Source organism: Rana temporaria, chromosome 5 (assembly GCF_905171775.1).
Source record: "Rana temporaria chromosome 5, aRanTem1.1, whole genome shotgun sequence".
Classification (NCBI taxonomy): Eukaryota; Metazoa; Chordata; class Amphibia; order Anura; family Ranidae; genus Rana; species Rana temporaria.
Window position 1 is genome coordinate 315,013,843 of NC_053493.1, and position 21,223 is coordinate 315,035,065.

Consider the following 21,223-nt stretch of genomic DNA (forward strand, 5'->3'; position numbering starts at 1 on the left):
AGGGCCACGAATTGATAGTGGTCCTCCCCGATCGCAAAGCGCAGATACCTTTGGTGGCTTGTGCAAACGGGAACATGCAGGTATGCGTCCATGATGTCTAAGGACGCCATGAAGTCCCCCTGGTGGAGGGACGCCATGATAGAACGGACCGACTCCATCCTGAATCGCTGCACCTTGACAAAGGAGTTGAGGGCCTTTAGGTCCAGGATAGGGCGAACCCCTCCCTTCTTGGGGACCACGAACAGATTGGAGTAGAACCCCCGAAACCGTTCCAGCGAGGGGACCGGCACAACCACCCCCCTGTCCAGAAGATCCTGGACAGCCCCGGACAGGGCTAGCCGACGATCCGGAGGAAGCTGGAGGTTGGATGGAAAAAAATCTGTTTTGGGGGACAAGAAAGGAACTCTATCTTGTACCCCGAGGCGACCACCTCGCAAACCCAACGGTCGGATAGAAGAGAATTCCACCGATCCACGAAGTCGTGAAGCCGTCCCCCCACCCGAGACCCGGGCGGGGGCAGACCTTCATGCGGAAGCAGGCTTGTCCGCAGGCTTGTTCGGTTTTTTGAACCAGGGGCGCTTACGCCCGGCAGCAAGGGCTTTTGCACCTTGCGGACCTTTTCCAGCCGCGCTGGCGCACGAAAAAAACCGTTTAGGGGGTAGTAAAAGTAGGACTTTGCTTGCGGCGAGGTTCCCTACCCTTCCCCGACTGAGGGAGCAAGGTGCTCTTACCTCCAGTGGCATCCTTAATGATGTCATCCAGGGATGCCCCCAAAAGCCGTCCGCCCTTAAAGGGCAAATCTACCAAGGCCTTTTTTGAGTACTGGTCAGCCGACCAGCACTTCAGCCATATAAGGCGGCGCAGAACCACTGCGTAGACAGAAGCCCTGGAAAGCAAAGGAATCTAATCCATATCCGCCTCGCAGAGAAACTTCTGACCCTGAATCAACTGTTCAGCCAGGTCCCTAGAGGACTCGGAAGCCCCCTGGACCTCCAGGTCCTGCAGCAGGAGCTTCGCCCTTTCAGTCAGCGTCTGAGCTACCAGGGCTCCGGCCAGAGCCGGCCTTACCACCGAACCCACCACCGAGAACAGGGAGCGGGCCACGGCCTCCACTCTCCTATTAGCGGGGTCCTTGAAAGCAGGAGCCCCCTCCACAGGCAACGTAGTAGCCTTACTCAGTCTGGACACAGGAGGGTCCACCGACGGAGGAGTGACCCACTTTTTTAAAAAAGTCCTCCTCCAGGGGGTAACGGTAGCAAAGCTTTTAGGAACCGTAAAAGCCTTTTGCGGTGTATCCCATTCCTTATACAACATATTGTCTAAATAAGGAACACAGGGGAATACCTTAGCGGTACGCGGTGGTTTGCGGAATCCAAAAGGACTGACACCGCTGGTGTCTCCGCCAAATCCTCTAAATGAAGAGCCTCACGCACCGCAGTAATAAGAGCTCCAACAAATTCCTTATCAGCAGACTCCGCAGCAGAGTCATCCTCGCTGTCCATGTGGGTTAAGCCCGCATCCTCTGACATGACAGAACCAGAAGCATCAGATTCTGCGTCAGAGATATCCCCAGAAACAGCCTCCGGGGGGGGGCGCTTTTTTACCCCCCAACCGAGCACTGGCTGCTTCAAACCTGGTGAGAAAAGACTCCAGGACAGCCGACACCGATTCAACAGATGTGGCAGGGGGAGGGGCGCTTAAGGGTTAATTCCGGCATTGTAAGAAATGAGGGGCCTGATTCAGGCTCCATATTGCTGTTGCCATTTCACCCCTACTGCCAAGGGCAGGAAAAAAGTCCCCCACAGGTCACCTCCCGGCCGCTAGAGCACAGCATGGGGCCCCCTGAGACTCACCACCCCCTGGTACAGCGCGGTCTGTGAAGGCAAGTGTGTGCTGAGGAGAAGCTGCAGCGCTGCGTCTGTCCCCTCAGATGATTCGCGGTCTTTTTTCCCCGCCGAAACGGCCACTAGAGGCCGAACTAGTGCTGAAAATGGCGCCGGCCACAAGAAAATGGCCGCCGAATAATACAAGCGCGGCTCCGGCAAAATGGCCGCCGTTGCGCAGTTTTAAAAAGACAGTGTACCCAAAAATGACAGTACACCAAAACAGCACACAGCACACACAAAAATGCCCAGAATGTCCACCACAGTCCCCTGCAGTGACACAGAACAGCCCCAGCCATACCCGAGTGAAAAAAAAAAAAAAAATATGAGCCCCAGGGAAAAAACCCCCTGCACAGCCGTCACCCAAAGGGGAAAGGAGGGAGAGGAATAAGGGAGAGAGGAAAGCAGGGGAAAACCCTCAGTCGACCTCCCAAGGGAAAACATTCCAGCCAGACCACTTACCTGAGTAAGGGGCCACTACTTACCTGTCCTGCGACTACCTGGCTGGAGGTATCCCAGACAGAACCAACGTCCGCGAACGGCATGGCTGTCAGCCAGACACACTGTGACAAGGCCATAGAGACCGGTCATATGTGTGCCCTAGAACCGAAGTTCCCCGGCCGCCCCTGGAGCAATGGGGCCTGTCGTGGACGTCCCAAAGCGGAGCTGAGGGCCGGCACACGCTCGAAGGCCGAACCTGGGGGGACTACAAGGGTCGAGGACCCAGCCTGTCACCCAGTCGGCTGTTGATAGAAGAATCGCAGGATTCAAAAATAAAAATAAAATAAAAAAGCGAGGAAAAAACTCGCAAAATGCAAAAAAATTTGCAAGAAAAAACTCCAGAGTCCAGGACTCCAGAGAGAGCCTGACTCTCCTGACGGTTAGGCAGAAACAAACTGAGGCTGCTAAAGCAGAGTGGGGGTTATGCCTGGGGGAGCCACGCCCCCTGGGAGGAGCGGCATGAAGGAAAGTTTTTAACACCTTAAGTGCTGTAGAATTCTGCCTAAATCTCCTGGTAGGAAGAAGCATAACCCTAAGGTCAAAGGATGCTGTGTCCGTCTATGAACGAAAGAGAAATGCATTGTTTACTGTGAAAATGACAATTGTAGTTTGGGAGTTAACCACTAGGGGGCGCTGAAGGGGTTAAGTGTGACCTCATATATGTTTCTAACTGTAGGGGGGGGCGGGGCTGGACGTGTGACGTCATTGATCGTGTTTCCCTATATCAGGGAACACACGATCAATGACACTGCCACAACGAAGAACAGGGAAGGTGTGTTTACACACACCTCTCCCCGTTCTTAAGCTCCGGAGGACCGATTGCGGGACACTGGCGGCGATCGGGTCTGCGGGCGTGGTCACGGAGCTTTGGACCGGGTCGCGTGCGTGCGCGACCCCACAGCTGGGCTTAAAGGGCCACGTACAGGTACGTGGATGTGCCCAGCCGTGCCATTCTGCCGACGTATATCGGCGTGAAGGGGTCCTCAAGTGGTTAACAATGCCTCCAATGGAATAGAGGACTCTGAAGACTCTGACACCTCCATGGTCAGGAAGAGATGTTGCTACTGATACTCCATATGTGGCGCACCACCCCAGACCAGGCACATCAAGGACCACGTCCACAGAAAGGAAGCCAAAAAAAACACCCCTAGCAGGCTGCAGCAGTGATAGGGTAATCTCAGTAGGACTCACCACCGCCTGGACCAAGTCCACCTATGCTGTGTGTAGTGTCCCCACCACAGTTTGGTAACCCATGTGGAGGAGTGCCAAACAGGTCAGAGTCACAGGGAAAGACCGCCTCGCCAGCCCGGAACTAGCTTTAGAGGGCCGAAAGATGGTCGCCGCCTGGCAACCACACTAAAATGGTTGTCGCTTGGTCCCCACCACAATGGCTACTGGCAGAATCCACGCCAAAATGGCCACCTGCCATATGGAGATACGACAGCGAAACTGGTCCCACCAAAAATGGTCAGTCCTCAACAAAATGGCTGCCAAACAAACTCAGAGGAAATGGCCACGCATACACCAGCAGGCCCCAAGAAAATGGCTGCCATTGCTACACCAAAATGGCTTTTGTTCACCCGTCCAGCAAATAGCGAACGTCGCTGGGAAACAGAGGGATCTATCATTCACCCACTAAACTCACAAAACGGGAGAGCAGCCTCAGAGCCTCCCCAAGCAGCCATGCAACAGGGGATGGACAAAAGGAAAAACCCTGCTTACCGAGCCTGGGGTACCTTCAAATTAAGGGGGAGAGAAAGCGAGGTGGAGGAGGGGGGAACTGGACACAAGACACCCAGGCCAGGAGGGGAGGAGACCACGCAGAGACGACCACCCCATGGAGTACCCACAGTCTGCCACTGTACCTGAGGAAGGGGTAAGGGGGAGATCTACTTACCAGCCCAGTGAAGCTAACACTACCGGCACAGATCCACCTCCCACCAAGGTGGGGGAGCCGTCAGCCAGAGTAACATGGACTTCAGGTGCCCGGTCATATTTATCTCCATAAGATGTTTAACTCAACAGCCGTCCTGGGCCAGAAAAAGGGTGTCACAGCTGAAAAGCTAAAGGTCTGCATGCGCTCTCCAGCCAGGCTTGGGTGAATACTAGATCTAGATAAATTAGCCTGGCATCCAGTCCTGCTGTTGATTAAAGATCTCTGCAAAAACAAATCCCAGCAAAAAAAAATGAAAAAAAAGAGGCTACAGAATTGCAGGTCCCACTTATGACACTAGGCTATATTATAGAAGAGGGTGTTTTTTTTTAAAACATAAAGAAGAGGAGGGGGTTTACTAACAACTAGAACTGATCATAGGTGGTTTTGTGCTTGTTATTTTTTTCTGCCTAGTGTCCTACTCCTGCGCTTTAACCTGCAGTCAAAATTATAAAGTACTATGTCCATCAATGAACAACAGAAAATGCACATTGATCTGCCAAATATTCAGTGTGCTCCTAACTTCAAGTTTGAGAAGAGTCTCTGCTATACTGTTTTCTTATGCTGGACTAGAACAACCCCTCATTATCTTCATAACTAAGGGGGAGTGTTCTGTAGTAAGTAGTAGGGGATAACTCAGACAGGGCTGACAACACTGCTTGGGATTTCACTACAACAGAGGTAGTGTTGTCAAGAGAGAAAGGAATGAGGAGAGGAAGGAAGCAAGGAGCATACCTGCAAAATTCAACCAGATTGACAAAGGCAGTAAAATCTTTTGGTTTGGTAGGATACAGGTTGGCTGCTGGGTCAGAGGTAGCAATAACCAAAGAACTGCTTTCAACTTCATCATCCTGAACACATGCAGATGAAAGACAAGGAACACATATTTTGTTACTGATAACACCTGTTAAAACTCAAATTACATCAAAACTGCATTTTCCTAATTCCAATTTAGATATACTAATATATTACCTATCAAACATGACACAATCAAATAAAGTTTTGGGGAAACGCCACAAGAGAATTACCTAAATAATTACTCACCCCAGAACCATGCTTTTCGAGTGTAAGGTCCAATTTCTCTATAATTTTTAGAACAGATTTTATAAGTTCATCATACAACAGTCTATTCAGAGATTGCAGAGGCGAATTTACAGTTTGAACTACTTCATCCGAGAATATGGTATCCTAGGACAAAAAGACAGGATGGAATTAACCCTATGCTTCACTGTAACTTGCACCTATGTTTATACGAACTGGTGAGCATCTACTAGAAATTCTATGAAGAAAGATTGATTGTATAATCCCAGTCTTCTGGATGGTATGTTGCTGCCTGCTAAATAATCATTAAGGGGCAGTTCAAAACAGAATGCGGCACAGAAAAATGCGTGTTCTATGCACGTTTCCTGCACTCCAATAAAAATGCAATCTGTTCCTGTGTGATTCTGGTGTAAACTGGCCCTTGGATTTGGAACAGGTGCGTGTTCTCCTCAACGACTAGTGAATGACTGTTGTACAAGCGCAACTGCATACTGAAATTAAATGTTTTCCTCGTAAATACAATGTTGCAATTAATGCAAGTCCAGAAGATAACATACAAAATGCATCTAGCTAAAATTTGCAATAACAAAAAGGAAAGTTTGCTGGACTTTTTACCGCATGCATCCATGCATTTAGTGAGCTTTAAATAGCAAGGGAATGTTAAATTACCTTGGTCTACAGATTAGTCCACATATCTGCCAATTTGTTCTGTACAATATGGGTGTGCAGTTTAGCATAAATCCAGGGGATGGAGGCTTAAAACGAATCCTCCTGGATACGTGCTCCATGGTTTTACTAAATGATTAGTCTCATGGTAGATTTTTTGGACAGTTGTCTGTTTTAATTATAATATGGTTATGGTGAGGAAGGTTCGTTATGAAGCATCTATGTTTTATATAATAATATTTTTTGATATTTGAGTACTCATGTTTAAATAAATAATTTTTTTAATGTTTTTTACACTTTGTGGCTCTAACAAAACAAATTCTAATATTACAGATAAACGTTTTAAAATGTTTGTATTTGTATGAATATATGAACTAGTATTTTACGGATTTACTAAAAAACAAATAAGCTGTTCATTTTGCTTAGTGAATGAGGTGAAGCTTTGCTGACTTACACCATCCAATCATTTGTAAAAGAGGCCCTGTCATGCTTTTTTCTATTACAAGGGATGTTTACATTCCTTGCAATAGGAATAAAAGTGACGCAAACCTTTTTATTTTTATTTTTTATTTTTTTTTTAAAGGACAGTGTAAAAATAAAAAGTAAAATAAATAAGAATTATTTTTTTCTTAAAAGCGCCCCGTCTTTCCGAGCTCGCGCACAGAAACAAATGCATAAGTCGTGCCCGCATATGAAAACAGTGTTCAAACCACACGTGAGGCATCACCGCGATTGTTAGAGCGAGAGCAATAATTCTAGCACTAGACCTCCTCCAACTCTAAACATGTAGACATTTTTAAACTGAGATATTTAAAGGGTAAAAGTTTGTCGCCATTCCACGAGTGCATGCAATTTTGAAGCGTGACAAGTTGGGTATCAATTTAATTGGCATAACATTATCTTTCACAATATAAAACTTGACTGTTGTCTTTTTTTTTTTGGTAAAAAAAGTGTATTTAAAAAAAAAAAAAAAAAAGTGCATTTAAAAAAAAAAAAAGTGCGCTTGTAAGACCGCTGCGCAAATACGGTGTGATAAAGTATTGCAACAACTGCCTTTTTATTCTCTAGGGTGTTAGAAAATATATATATAATGTTTGGGGGTTCTAAGTAATTTTCTAGCAAAAAATAACGATTTTAACTTGTGTAAACTGTCTGAAAATAGGCCCGGTCATTAAGTGGTTAAACGTAATACTTATAAACATTAAGATTGTGGATTTATTATTATTTATTGATTTAGCACGACATTATTGTATTTTTTTTTTTTTATTACATTTGGTATCACAGATTTTGGTATAGGCTGCTTTGTACTTTGTTTAACCCAGTGCAGAATGATTTCTATTTTTATATTATTTGCAAAGTAAGTTTTCACATTTATTAAGCTATGGGAAAATTCCATTTGCGAAAAGTGAACAGACCATTTGCCTTTTGTAAATCAACCCTATAATCTCAAATGTAAACAGAAGTCCCAGCATTAAGGCAATAACATTCTTTAATTTAAAAATAAATATGGCAGAAGGAAAACAGGAACACATACCTTTATTGAATCACAGTTAAGTAAACTTCTAAATAAATCCAAATAATCTTTGTAGGTAGGAATTTTCCACTTTCCTGTCCGAACTTCAGTGGAAGCTTCCCTTCCATCTGAGCCTTCTTTACCATATTCATCCTACGGAACACATAGTATCAACATTTGAAGAGAAAAATAGGATTTTTGTACTCACCGTAAAATCAATTTCTCTGAGTTCATGGACGGACACAGCAGCAATTGACCTTAGGGTAGTATCCTCCCTTTTAGGAGATTGACTAGGCAGAAAAACAGCATGTTGTTAAGTGTTAAACACTCCAAACAGCACAGTACCTCCCAGGGGGCAGTTCCCCCGGGTACATCCCCCATTCTCTGTCCTGCAGCCTCAGTTCGTAAACAAGCAGTACAAAGGAGGGGTGGGTGCTGTGTCCGTCCTTGAACTCAGAGAAATGGATTTTACGGTGAGTACAAAAATCCTGTTTTCTCTTCCGTTCATGGATGGACACATCAGCATCTTGACCTTAGGGACGTCCCCAAGCAGTGTCAAAAAATCGAGGGGTGGGAAAACACAGCAAACCAACTTCACCCCAAACAAACCAGAGCTCCTCAATGGAAGAACTTCAACCTTAAACAGCCGCCTGCAAAACCTTACGGCCGAAGGAGGCATCCGAAGATGCACTCGCATCCACCTTGTAAAACTTTGAGAAGGTGTGGACTGACGACCAAGTCGCTGCCTTACTGACGCTTGATGGCGGAAAGCCCAAGAGGCACCAATCGCCCTGGTCGAAGGCGCCGTAACCGGCAAGGGGGGCACCCGCCCCTTTAGGGCATAGGCCTGAAGCACGACCTGCCTGATCCACCTAGAAATGCTGGCCGACGAGACCGCCAGTCCCTTCTTAGGACCAGTCACCGACATGAACAGTGAATCCAACCTCCGAAACGGAGCCGTAGCAGATAGGTACACCCGTAGGGCTCAAACCATGTCCAAGGAATGCAACGCAGCCTCCTTTTGGTTCGCCGGCCGAGAACACAAGGATAGAACAATATCCTCATTAATGTGAAAGGCCGAAACAACCTTAGGAAGGAATGATGGCTGCGGCCGCAGAACCCCATTATTCCTGTGGATGATCAAGTAAGGGGCCTTGCAAGACAAGGCCGCTAATTCAGAAACCCATCTGACCGATGTAATTGCCACCAGAAAAAACACCTTCTGGGAAAGAGTCAATAAAGGGATTTCCCTAATGTCCTCAAACGGAGACTGTTGAAGCACCGAGAGGACTAAATTCAAGTCCCATGGAGGCAGTGGAGGACGCACAGGAGGGGCCACATGTCAAACCCCCTGTACAAACATACGCACCAGAGAGTGCGCCGCCAAGGGTCGCTGAAAGAAAACAGCCAAGGCCGAAATCTGACCCTTAATCGTACTTAAGGCGAGAGCCTGATCCACTCCACGCTGTAAGAACAGCAGAATCCGGGACATCACGTATGTACAGGGGTGCCAATTCATCCCCTCACACATAGAGATGTAAGCCTTCCAGGTACGATGGTAAATTTTCCGTGAAGTAGACTTCCGTGCCTGCAGCATGGTAGAGATCACTGAGCCCGACAGGCCTCGATCCTTCAGCCCCTGGCTTTCTATAGCCACACCGTTAAAGCCAACGACTGTAAAGCAGGATGAAAGATAGGACCCTGCGACAGAAGATCCTCTCTCAGAGGCAGGCGCCAAGGAACGTCTGCCACCAGACGCACCAGATCCACGTACCAGGGGCGGCGAGGCCAATCCGGAGCGATTAGGATTGTTGGTATCCCCTCGGCTCTCACTCTGCGCAGCAGACGAGGAAGAAGCTTCAGAGGCGGCAAGGCGTAGATTAGGCGATATTGAACCCACAGAGCCACCAACGTGTCTGACGCGTCCGCCCACGGGTCTCTTGACCTGGCCACGAACCGTGACACCTTCCGGTTGAGACAGGACGCCAGAAGATCCACGTCTGGAGTGCCCCATTACAGACACAGACTCTGAAACACATCCAGGTGTAGCGACCATTCTCCTTGGTCTAGCATTTGGCGACTTAGGTAGTCGGCCTGCCAGTTCTGTACCCACGGAATGTACACATCCGAAAAAGCCGGAACGTTCTTTTCGGCCCACCGGAGGATGTGAGCGACGTCCGCCGCTGCAGCCGAGCTCCGTGTGCCCCCTTGATGATTGACATACACCACAGCCGTGGCGTTGTCCGACTGAATCCTGATCGGGCGACCCTGCAGTCTCAGAGACCACTTGAAGAGGGACAGCCTGATCGCCCGGAGTTCCAGGACATTGATTGGCAGGCAGGACTCCTCCCGAGTCCAGCGCCCCTGGGCTGACTGAACACCCCAGACTACCCCCAGCTGGAGAGACTGGCATCCGTCGTGACTACCGTCCAGTGGCCCGGCAGGAACGACTTCCTGGCCCGAAGTACCAGATATGTCAGCCACCACACTAGGGAGGACCTGACCCGGACTTGGTAATCCAGAGACGAAGGGAGCTTGTCCCAACGTGACAGAATTTCAAAAAGAGCATGTGGGATACAAGAAAATGTCCGCCAAACTCTAATAAAGGCCCCCCTGGCGCCACCAAAATGGCAGCTGCGATGCACAGTAAAACACATCACACAGTTACACAGTGAAAAACACACAACAGGCCCCCCCTGCACACATGGCAATAAAAACAACACCCCTGATAGCAGACACAGCCCACAGCCACAGGATGGAGCCCCCCAGGCGGACCCCCCACCTCACGGCTGACCACCCAGAGCGCGGGGAAGGAGGGAGAGAGGAAAGCAGGGCGGACCCCCGATCGACCTCCCCAGGAATGCACCAGCCGCACCACCCCGCCAAAGCAAGGGGGCAGCTACTTACCCGTCCTGCGACCCCCCGGCTGGAGGCATGCCGGACAGAACCAACGTCCGCACAGTTACGGCATGGCTGTCAGCCATAGCTAAATGCCGGCACACGCTCGATGGCCGAACTTGGGGGGACTACAAGGATCGAAAATCCAGCCTGTCACCCAGTCGGCAGTTGATTGTAGATCTCAGGATCCAAAAATGCAGGAAAAGCAAAAAAAAAGAAAAAGCAAGAAAATTGCAAAAGAAAAATCCTCAGAGCACATGGGCCCAGAGGAGTCATGTCATCTCCTGTTAGGCAGAAAAAAACTGAGGCTGCAGAATAGAGAATGGGGGCTGTACACGGGGGAACCGCCCCCTGGGAGGTACTGTGCTGTGTGGAGTGTTTAACACTTAACATGCTGTTTTTCTGCCTAGTCAATCTCCTAAAAGGGAGGATAATACCCTAAGGTCAATTGCTGCTGTGTCCGTCCATGAACGGAAGAGAAATACAGTAAGAGAAAGATATTACATCATCCTATTCAATGTTGTCAGAAACCCTTTATATGGAAACTAAGCATTATCATATTGCATCAACTACAAATAACTGGGTATTTTTTTCCCTCTGGCTTTTTCTTTCTTTTACGGAACATTTTGCATGGAGATGCAAAAGAATCACAGTCCCTATTCCAAACTTCAAAACACACAAATATTTACTTTGCTGTATAGTATTCAAGAATAGTAATTAGTGCATGCAGTTACATATTAATGGGAGGGGAAAAAAAGCTACCTAAACAGTTACGACTAAAAGTGTTTAGTAGGAAAACCATTTTTCATCCCAAAAGCAGTTAAACCAGGGATATCTGTTTACCAAGCCTAGAAGCTGTGGTTCCCGTTTCAGTTTTTTCTTCCTTATATTATCATGTGATCCCGTTAGTAACACACCTAGGGTGACTATAGTCCCCCTTCTGCACTTTATCAATGGCAAGCAGTGAGGTCGCCTAATTTGGACTAAAATACCGTACTCCTCTCCATTACATGGTGGGGGTAATGTCCTGTGTAAAGTAAAAAATATGTAGGCTGACAATAATTTGTAATATTTATATTCAGTACGCAGGAAGTTAAAAGGATGAATTTCAGGTGTGCTGGGGGCATGGCTTGGCCATGGCACTGTGCGGCTGCATTTTCCAGCTCCCTGCAACATGGGCAGACAGACTTTCGCAGCACACATACCACAGCACAATATTATGCCTTCCGCAAGTAAACCCCCAGGGACAAAGCAAGGTCATTGGGGACAAGATATTTCCTCAGAAACTCAGCAACCCCATGCTCCCACCCTGAGTTCAATACGGACCTGTCACGCCCAGCTACAGTGCAATCAACCACACTGAAAAAGGTTGGGGAAGGCTCAGCCAGCATGTCCAACAGCTCCCTCCCAGCCTCAAAGTCGCTCAGATTCACCTATACAGCGCCATCCTTGGCAGCTCAGCTGCATCAACATAACGTGCTTCAGTCTGTGAGCCTGAGAGTTCAACTCAGATGGCTATATACTCTTTATCCAGCACTGCACCCATTGGTTATGCCTGGTTGAGGTTTTGGTAACCATACTGCTGTATTGTTACTGTATAAATGTCTACAAGCCATATCTTTTACTCCCCAATATTATTTTAAACTGATAAATATATAAATAAATTCAAATATTATTACATAAGTTTTGTTGAGTTCTTTGTCTGATATGCCCCATCCCATTGGAGGGTATTCTCTTTATGATTCACCTATACAGTCGGCGGTTATACCTAGGGCAGACTCCCCCCACTGGATCTTCTGTATCAACCACCCAGGATCAGCCCTCGGAAAGGGACTTACAAGACCTGCTTTCCTTTCTCCCTACCAAGCAAGACATCACAGAAATTGTGGCCTCAATTTTGAGTACTCTCTCTAAAGAAATACAAGACTTGAAACAGACTCTGTATATACTCGAAATAGGGCTGTGAAATATTTCACAATCAGGATGTGGCTGCATTAGAACAAGCTCAAGTGAACACTCACTGCGGCATTACTATGATGCACTTGTCGACTGATGATGGAGAGAACAGTAACAGTCAAAATAATATTTGGTTAAAGAGTATCCCTGAGGCTACCACGGGAGATCTTTGAACCAACGTTATTAATTCCATGACCCAACTACCAGACAAGCCAGTGACGCTGGACCGGGTACATAGAGTACAGGGCTCTCGTGTGGGTCCCCAAGCACCCGAGAAATGTTCTCGCCAGAGTACATTTTTACACTATAAAAAAAGGAATGGTCCAGGGGCCCAGTGGACTTCAATGGAGCCACGTTCCGTATGCTCACGGACCCATTCAGACTCGCTCTCGGTATGTGGGGTACACTCTGCCCACTCCTGGAAATCATAAGGAACTGGGGAGCCGCATACAACTGGGGCCATCCCTCCCAACTTCCTTGCACTCCATACTCATGCGCAGCTCCCAGACCTTTTTACCTTTCTGGAAACACAAGAGGTTCCAATTCCTGACTGGGTGACCTATTGGAGAGCACTGACAGCCTACATCCCCTGCCTCCCAGAACCGCAACAATCCAGCAGATTCAGGCCTCGTGCAATGTCGAGGGGCGCTTCAGTGGAGCATCCGATGCTACATAAATCATAGCTCGTACCTAAACGTGCAGGGATTGTCTCTGCCGAATGACTGACTGTCGCTCTCCCTATCTTGTTTAATAATGGAGCTCACCTTTTTACTATACTATAGCAATGCATTTTGATAAAGCATGGTCTCTAGGGAGTACCAACAAATATCTTTCAGCCCATCCTGCAGGGGTGCTGGTTAGGAGCCTCGGGTCTCAGGTGGGGGTCACCCCTGAGCCCCCTGGATGGTGGCAGTCCCTCTAAGTTAATGTTACCCCAGGGGGTTTGGGAGCCCATCTACGGACCACAGCTTGGCAAAACCATTTTACTAGTGGTGCCCCAGGTTTTGAAAGTACAGTGTTTCCCTGTTAGAATGCTTGCCTCATTGAGATTTGTTTAATGAACGGAGGCCGGATGGTAGACAACATGCTCCTCAGCCCAACATATCATTTTTGTTTTCATAAGCAGATGTCCATCTCTCCTGGGCAGTGAGTGGATGGATCCCCATTGCCTGTTCAAGTCTTACGTTGTTTAATATAGCGGGACATTACCGCTGGACTCTTTAACATATGTGGCTTAGTAGGCATCCGGACCTTAGTTGTTTTTATGTCTGTTTAATGTTTGTATTTGTCCTCATGTTCTACTGTTTTTTGCACCAATTGTAACCAGCATACATGGTGCGATGTTGATTGTTACTCCGTCACACTGGTCATTAATAGCTCATATATAGAGCAATAATTTTTATATTATTTTGTATATGACATCTTTTTGATACTTTAATAAACAACTGTAAATTTTATTACCTTGATCCATTATTGCCAAACTTTACCGATAGTAGCCGCTTTTATTTCTCCTGGGGGAACCGCTGTCTTGGTTCCCAACAGGGAAAATTCATGTTATATGCAGTTATTTTGGCTATGGTATTATCCCTTAATGGGAGTAGCAGAGGACCGTATGTCATCTAATATATAACTATTAGATAGTGAAGGAATTGTGCTATTATCCTTCATGCACTTACGTTGTTTAAACCCATCCATTGACAGTATTTTCATAGTGGGGAGGGAGATTATGTTATCAGACAGGTCACCACCAAATTGATTATGCTCTCCAATTACTAGAAGTCAGTTTTCCCATAAACCGTAGTTACAAAATATTCTAGGTGATCAGCATGACAGCTAAGTTCAATGACAATAAGATCTATATGTAGGTACTGAAGGATAAAAGCAATTCTGCTAAAACTGAAGGAAGAATAGCCACATAAACCAAGGCTGAAATCCCTCCATATGTGTGGACAGTTGTCATAAACCCAATAACATAATAAATATGAAAAATAAGTCTAAAGTTTATAAAATGTCATTTATACAGGTGTTTGGCACCTCTGTGTTAGTCTATCTGATCAGGCACATATAGGCATTTACAAAGGTGTATTTGAAGAGGAGATTTTACAGGCAGCAAAAAAAAAAAAAAAAGCACCAAAAAGGCATGTTCTGAAAAGAGCTTTTAAGCAGAAAAAACTTGGAGTATGCGTGTAAATGTATTCCAATAACCAGAATTAATATTCTGGCCAGTAGAATGCATTTACGTCCTATTGGATGTTTATCACAGTATAAACCTGTTATATCTTCCAACTTACATCGTTAATATTTTTGATGGGATCACTCTGGGTTTATTACCCCTGGTTTAGTCCCTAGCTACTGGTCAACTCCTGGAAGAGGGTTATACTAGCTGGACTGTGCGGTGGAGGGACAAGTGCAAGCCGGCCTTCCTCCTCTGCATAGAGCTGAGCTTTAAAAGGTCTTCATTGTAGTTCAAGCGTTTATTTATCCACCACCCCTTTTGTTTCTTAAATGCATGTTTTTTTTCTTCTTTCTTTTGAGTCAAAACTGGTGGTTATTGAAACTATGGACTGTTTCTGGATAGCTCAGTGGTTGCGAGTACCACCCGATTAAGATACGGGACTATACGGATATTCCTCAATTTTGATACTACTGTATGCCTTTACCGTTCTTGATCGCCTTAACAATGCAAAAAAACGTTTACTAAATTGTTACTTTATTTTGTAAAACTAAAACGATTGAGACAGAATGCATTTATGTTCAAACACCATATGTGCATATATACTGCTTATTTCATAAGCCTGTTTGCATGAGGCCTAATGCTATTTCTACATTTTACACATTATGTAACTGCATTACTAAGTTTGAGAAGAGCATGGTTTATAAGTATTACCTTTTCAAATATGACTGGTTTGGAACAGACCCGAATTAATCCTTGATGCACTGAAAAAAAATGTAATTAAAAAATCATATCAGTAACTTATCACGGGCAGGCAATTGTGAAGAAAAGGTGAACTTCACTTTTCTGTACAGCCTGTATACTGGAGGGATGGGAGGCACTTCTGGGAAGGAGAATTCTGATCTGCATGCATGTTATATTTTTAAAAACAAAATTACAGTAATCAAACTTCAAGTGTTGTTTTTTTGTTTTTTTTTGCATTAAGCAACTGAACTGAAGTTTAATGAGCTAAACCTAGTGGAAAAAAATTCCGGGGTCAGACTGCCCAAAATTGACTTTTAAAGTGGTTCTAAAAGACAGAAGTTTTTACCTTTAATGCATTAATTTGTGCGGGGGAGGAGCCAAAGGTGCAGACAGGGACCCCAGAAGAAGAGGATCGAGGCTGCCCTGTGCAAAAACATTGTACGGAGCAGGCAAGTATAACTTTTTTTTTTTTTTTTTTTTTTTTTTTTAAATGTCAACCATTAAATTAACTTTCAAATGAAAGGTAGGTTTCGAGTCAGACCCTGACTTCTTATAGGTTTCTGATACTCTGCCAAATCGGAAAACTCCCTCACATCCTTGCTCTGTTGCAGTCCACCTGAGAGTTTTGGGTGTTTCCTCCAACCTTTGCATATCCAGGTACCTCCATGTATCGGATCCCTGTCGCACTCTGCTTGAGTGCTTCCTCCTGGCTGATGAATGCAAATATTCCTCCAGTATTTTTTGATAACATACTTGTATTCATCATTCCAACAATTTTGACCACATTTCCTGCGCCTTTGTAGCTCACACATCCCCAAAACATCCCCAAAACATCAGCGATCCACCTCTGTACCTTTTCATAGGCCTTGTTGACTGACTCCTCCTCTCCAAATGTAGCGTTTATGGTTGTGGCCAAAAAGCTAAATTTTGGTCTCATCACTCCAAATGATTGTGTGTCAGGTGGTTTGAGGCTTGTCTCTGTGCTGTTTGGCATATTGTAAGCAAGATACTTTGTGGCATTTGCATAGTAATGGCTTTCTTCTGGCGACTCAACCATGCAGCCCATCTTTCTTTAAGTGCCTCCTTATTGTGCATCTTGAATCAGCCACACCACATGTTTTCAGAGAGTCCTGTATTTCACCTGAAGTTCATTTGTGGGTTTTTCTCTGCATCCCTAACAACTTTCCTGGCAGTTGGTGAATCTCTAGTTGGTCTATCTAAACGTGGTTTGGTTTCAACAGAACCCCTCATTTTCCACTTCTTGATTAGAGTTTTAACACTGCTGATAGGAATTTTGAATTCCTTGGATATCTTTTTACAGTGGGAATCGAAAGTTTGGGCACCCCAGGTTAAAATTTGTATTAATGTGCATAACAAAGCCAAGGAAAGATGGAAAAATCTCCAAAAGGCATCAAATTACAGAGGAGACATTCTTATAATATGTAAAAAAAAGTTAGATTTTATTTTCTTCATTTACACTTTCAAAATTACAGAAAACAAAAAAATGGCGTCTTCAAAAGTTTGGGCACCCTGCAGAGTTAATATCTTGCACTGCCCCCTTTGGCAAGTATCACAGCTTGTAAACACTTTTTGTAGCCAGCCAAGAGTCTTTCAATTCTTGTTTGAGGTATCTTTGCCCATTCTTCCTTACAAAAGTCTTCCAGTTCTTTGAGATTTCTGGGCTGTCTGTCACGCACTGCTCTTTTAAGGTCTATCCATAGATTTTCAATTATGTTGAGGTCAGGAGATTGTGAAGGCCATGGAAAAACCTTCAGTTTACGCTTCTTGATGTAATCCCCAGTGGATTTTGAGGTGTGTTTAGGATCATTATCCATTTGTAGAAGCTATCCTCTCTTTAACTTCAGTTTTTTTTTTTTTTTACTCAATACATTTTTATTGAAGGATTTACAAGGTACATATTCATGTATGAGACAACAAATGAAACAGTAAAACAGGATGGTACAACAATCCGTCAATTGATGGCGGAGGCGGAGTACGGCACACACAACTGAGCAGGTAATGTAACAGGTAATGTAACAAACAATTTGGGATACCAAATATAGAACATAGCATAGCGTAGTATTCCAAGGTGATCAGAGAAACATAAGCCCATTATAGGAGAAGAGAGGAGGGCGCCTCCCCCCGAACACCCCTACAGGGTGCTAAACTGTGCCCGTGTGAAGGCATCCCTCCCCCCCCCCCACGTAGGTCAGACCCTGAATGCCCATGAAGGCCTCATAAGCCAAATCATCAGCAGAAGGATTGTGAATAATCAGTGAAAGTAAAGAAAACAAAGGTAGGGTGGTGGGTAGTTAACAGTATAACACTGTAACCTCTACAAAAAGGCGTCATTCAAAGATGAGAGTCGAACGAATTGGCAAGACCAGGGGAGTCAGTCCAGTCAGTCCACTGTTGCCAGTTTCGGAGGTTATGTGTCTTGTCACGGTGACGTAATGCAAGTGTCGTTAGAGTGAGTGAGAGAGACTTATATAGCGCAACACATGCAAACTGAATCGCCTCTGGGCGCTTCATATGTATTCCCCGAGTGAACTTTTTGATCTTAGAAGAGATGGGTTTTGATCTTTCTTCTGAAGGCCAAGTGGTTCACCTCCAATCGGATGGTGGTTGGCAGAGCTTTCCACAGTCTCGGTCCTTGGACTGCGAATCTACGTTCTCCTTTGGACTTGTATCTGGCTTTGGGTATCTGGAGTAGATTTTGGTTGGTGAATCGCAGAACGCGATTGGGTTTGTGAGCTTTTATTTTTTCGCATAGATATTGGGGGGCGATTCCTTGGATACACTTATGCATTAAGCAGAGTGCTTTGAAAGTGATTCTGTCTTTTACTGGGAGCCAATGAAGGGATCTCAGAGAAGGTGAGATTGATTCCCATGTTTTTTTCCCAGTCACTAGTCGAGCGGTCGTATTTTGAACGACTTGCAGACGAGTGATTTGGTATTTGTGGAGTCCGAGACAGAGGGCATTTGCATAGTCCAGTCTGGAGTTGATAATTGTACCCACCACGACTGCTATGTCTTCTTTTGGGATAAAGGGGGTGAGTCTGCGTAGTAGGCACAGCAGATGGTACGAACCACTGACCACTGACCCTATTTGTGCATCCATTGTCATGTTGGTGTCGAAGATGACTCCGAGACTTTTGACTTTGGTGCTAGGGGTGATAGTTTTACCCAGAATGGGCGGGGGTGTCCATGTTGTTCCTGGATGATTTTTCATTGTGAAACAGGAGAAGTTCTGTTTTTGAGCCGTTGAGTTTGAGATAACTCTTTGTCATCCAGTTTTCTATCAAAGTAAGGCATTTCTCTAGTCCGAGATAATGCTCCTTATTGTTGCAGATGCGAAAATACAGTTGTGTGTCATCTGAATAAGAGTGGTAAAGTAACTTCTGGTTACTGATGATTTCATATGTAAAATGCGTATGGATAGTATGGATCACGTCTTGAAGAGTGGGGGGGTCTGGGTCTTTCCATTATCTAGTAATACTGAGGCGTGCGGCTAAGAGTATATGTAGTATGATATTCCTCGTTGGATTGGGGAATCGTTCTATAGTCAAAGACAGCAATGCCAGGGACGGTTGCTTGTCCATTTTTAGTTTTGTAACGTCAGAGATCAGTTGAAACACCAATTGCCAAAAGGAGGCAAGTTTGGGGCAATCCCATAGAATATGTAGTAAATCACCCTTTTTCCCACACTTCCTCCAGCATGTATTCTCAAGCGAAGAGTCAAATTTGGACAGCTTGTCAGGAGTCAGATACCAACGATAGGTTAACTTAAATGCAAGCTCCCAAAGAGTGGAGAAGCACGTGGCCTTATAAGTGGAGTGGCAGGCCTTTTCCCATTGATCTAGTGTGAAGTTTTGTCCCAGATCTTTTTCCCACCTGGTCAGCGCAATAGAGCTAGTGAATGTAGTTTTAGAGCGCAGTAAATTATATAAAATATATATATACGCTTTTGATGGACCATAGGGGATCTAAAGTAGATCCAGGCTTGTTGAGGGATTGTATAAGTCCAAGGTGCCAGAGAAGCAAGGCAATGTTTGGTGCGTAGATAGAGGAATGAGTCAGAGTTTGGGATTCGAAATTCGTCTTGAAGTTCAGAGAATGTTTTGAGTCGGTCAGTAGTAATCAAATTAGATAAGTGGGTTATGCCTTTGTCCTTCCAAGAGGAGTGGGATGATGAGGCCATCAAATGTTGTAGGGCTTCTATAGGAATGGGAACTAATGATTGTATGGGGTGAGTTGCGGACAACTGATGGAAACTGGCCCAAACTCGAATGATCGCTAGTATAGTCGGAGACAAGCGGGGTGGGTAGTTTTGCCCCTAGGTTGGTAGCGAGTAGCCAGGAAGAAAGGTTATTGCGTGGAACTAAGGATTCTTCTATTTTTCTCCATAATGTAGGAAGAGGGGAGGGTAGAAACCATTCCCTTGTTTGCGCGAGGATGGATTCCAGGCTACTAGAAAGGTACAAAACAAAACAAGATGATGACCCACTAGGTGTAATACAAACAGTCTGTGTGTGCCCAGGACAGTTGGATGTCACGTAGGTGATAGTGGTAAATAAACTGGTGGTGAAAACCAAAAAGGGAAAACAAAAGAAAAAATGCAAAAATAAAACAAGTACGGAACAAACAAAAAAAAACAGCAGGGGGTACAAACAGGTGCGCCAACAACAGATGGCTCAATTGAGCAGCTGACCAGGAGTGGGGGAAAGTTCAGCAAGCAGATGACAGAGCGCATGACCAGACCGGACAGGTAGTCGCTCAGTGACGTGGTGTCGGGTTCTGCTTTTTGTATTTTTCCCTGCCGAGACCAAAAGTGAACGAATTAGGGACTCCAGCAGGGTCTGGTTGGTTGCGGGAGGGTTCTGGGAGAATTCCCCAGGAGTGCAGAAGCTCCAGATGATGTCACTAGACGAAACCGGTCGAGCACCCATTCGCAAACACTCCAAGGATATCTGACACAGATGCTTGATTACTTCTTGCCAATTGTGAGTACCTGACTTTTATATAAAATATTTTTTTTTATCAAAACGATACTGTACTATGTGAGTACTCTCTCTCCTCTGAGATATACATCTAAGTGAAGGGGCCCAAACAAGTGAATACTTGCCAGAGAGCGACACAGGGCTAATTCTGTGAAGGCGTCTTACCCCTTGTGGGTGCCTGGATCTGGTGAGTGAGGGACCCACCAGAGCATGTGAAGAGGGAGCACTGAGCACACTGTCATCTGCATATTATATGAAGCACGAAGCACTTTTTCTGCATGGACTGTTTTATTTAATATCAGTGGATATTCACAGCACAGAGCACTTTAATTTAATTCATCTACTAATAATATATATATATATTTTTTTTTTATATATTTTTAATTTTTTTTTATAACTGTATGGACTTTTTTTCAAATGTTTTTCAAATGTTTAGTTGTTGATTTTTAGCATTATAGTCTTTGTTTATGATCTAGAAAGGGTTTGATATATATCCATATATACCCACACACCACAAATAACTATATAGGCAAGGATTCATAGGAGGTTACTGATTTATTCCTCATCTTAAGTTTTATTTTCATTTATTATTTTTTGGTTTTTACACAAATTAAGAGACGCCAATACCTACTACCTCACTCCCATCTGCAGAAGCTTCATGCCCCCTTCAAGGGTGGAGACGGTGTGAGGTATGCCATTGTAAGTGACCAAGATGGTCGCTGGATGGCGCCACTTGTATGTGATTTTGTGATTGTTTAGAGCTTTTGTGATGGACTTCAGCTGCCTCCTCAATTTAAGTGTATATCGGGACAGGTCTGCATAGAGCTGAATATCTGAGTATGGCGCTGGAAGTGGAGAGAGTTCCCTTGCCTTCATAAGGATCTGCTCTTTAGCCTGGAAAAAGTAAACTCTCAG

The 21,223-nt window shown here is 45.2% G+C and overlaps 1 protein-coding gene across 1 annotated transcript in view; it reads right to left on the minus strand.

Moving 5' to 3' along the window:
• PRKDC (protein kinase, DNA-activated, catalytic subunit) overlaps positions 1-21,223 on the minus strand; it is a 677,570-nt gene that overhangs the window by 466,609 nt on the left and 189,738 nt on the right. The window contains exons 14-17 of the mRNA XM_040354170.1: positions 15,279-15,328; positions 7,559-7,690; positions 5,362-5,505; positions 5,053-5,168 (exon numbers count right to left, since the gene is read on the minus strand). Of these exons, the coding sequence (XP_040210104.1) occupies positions 5,053-5,168; positions 5,362-5,505; positions 7,559-7,690; positions 15,279-15,328 (442 nt within the window). The remainder of the gene's footprint in view (positions 1-5,052; positions 5,169-5,361; positions 5,506-7,558; positions 7,691-15,278; positions 15,329-21,223) is intronic.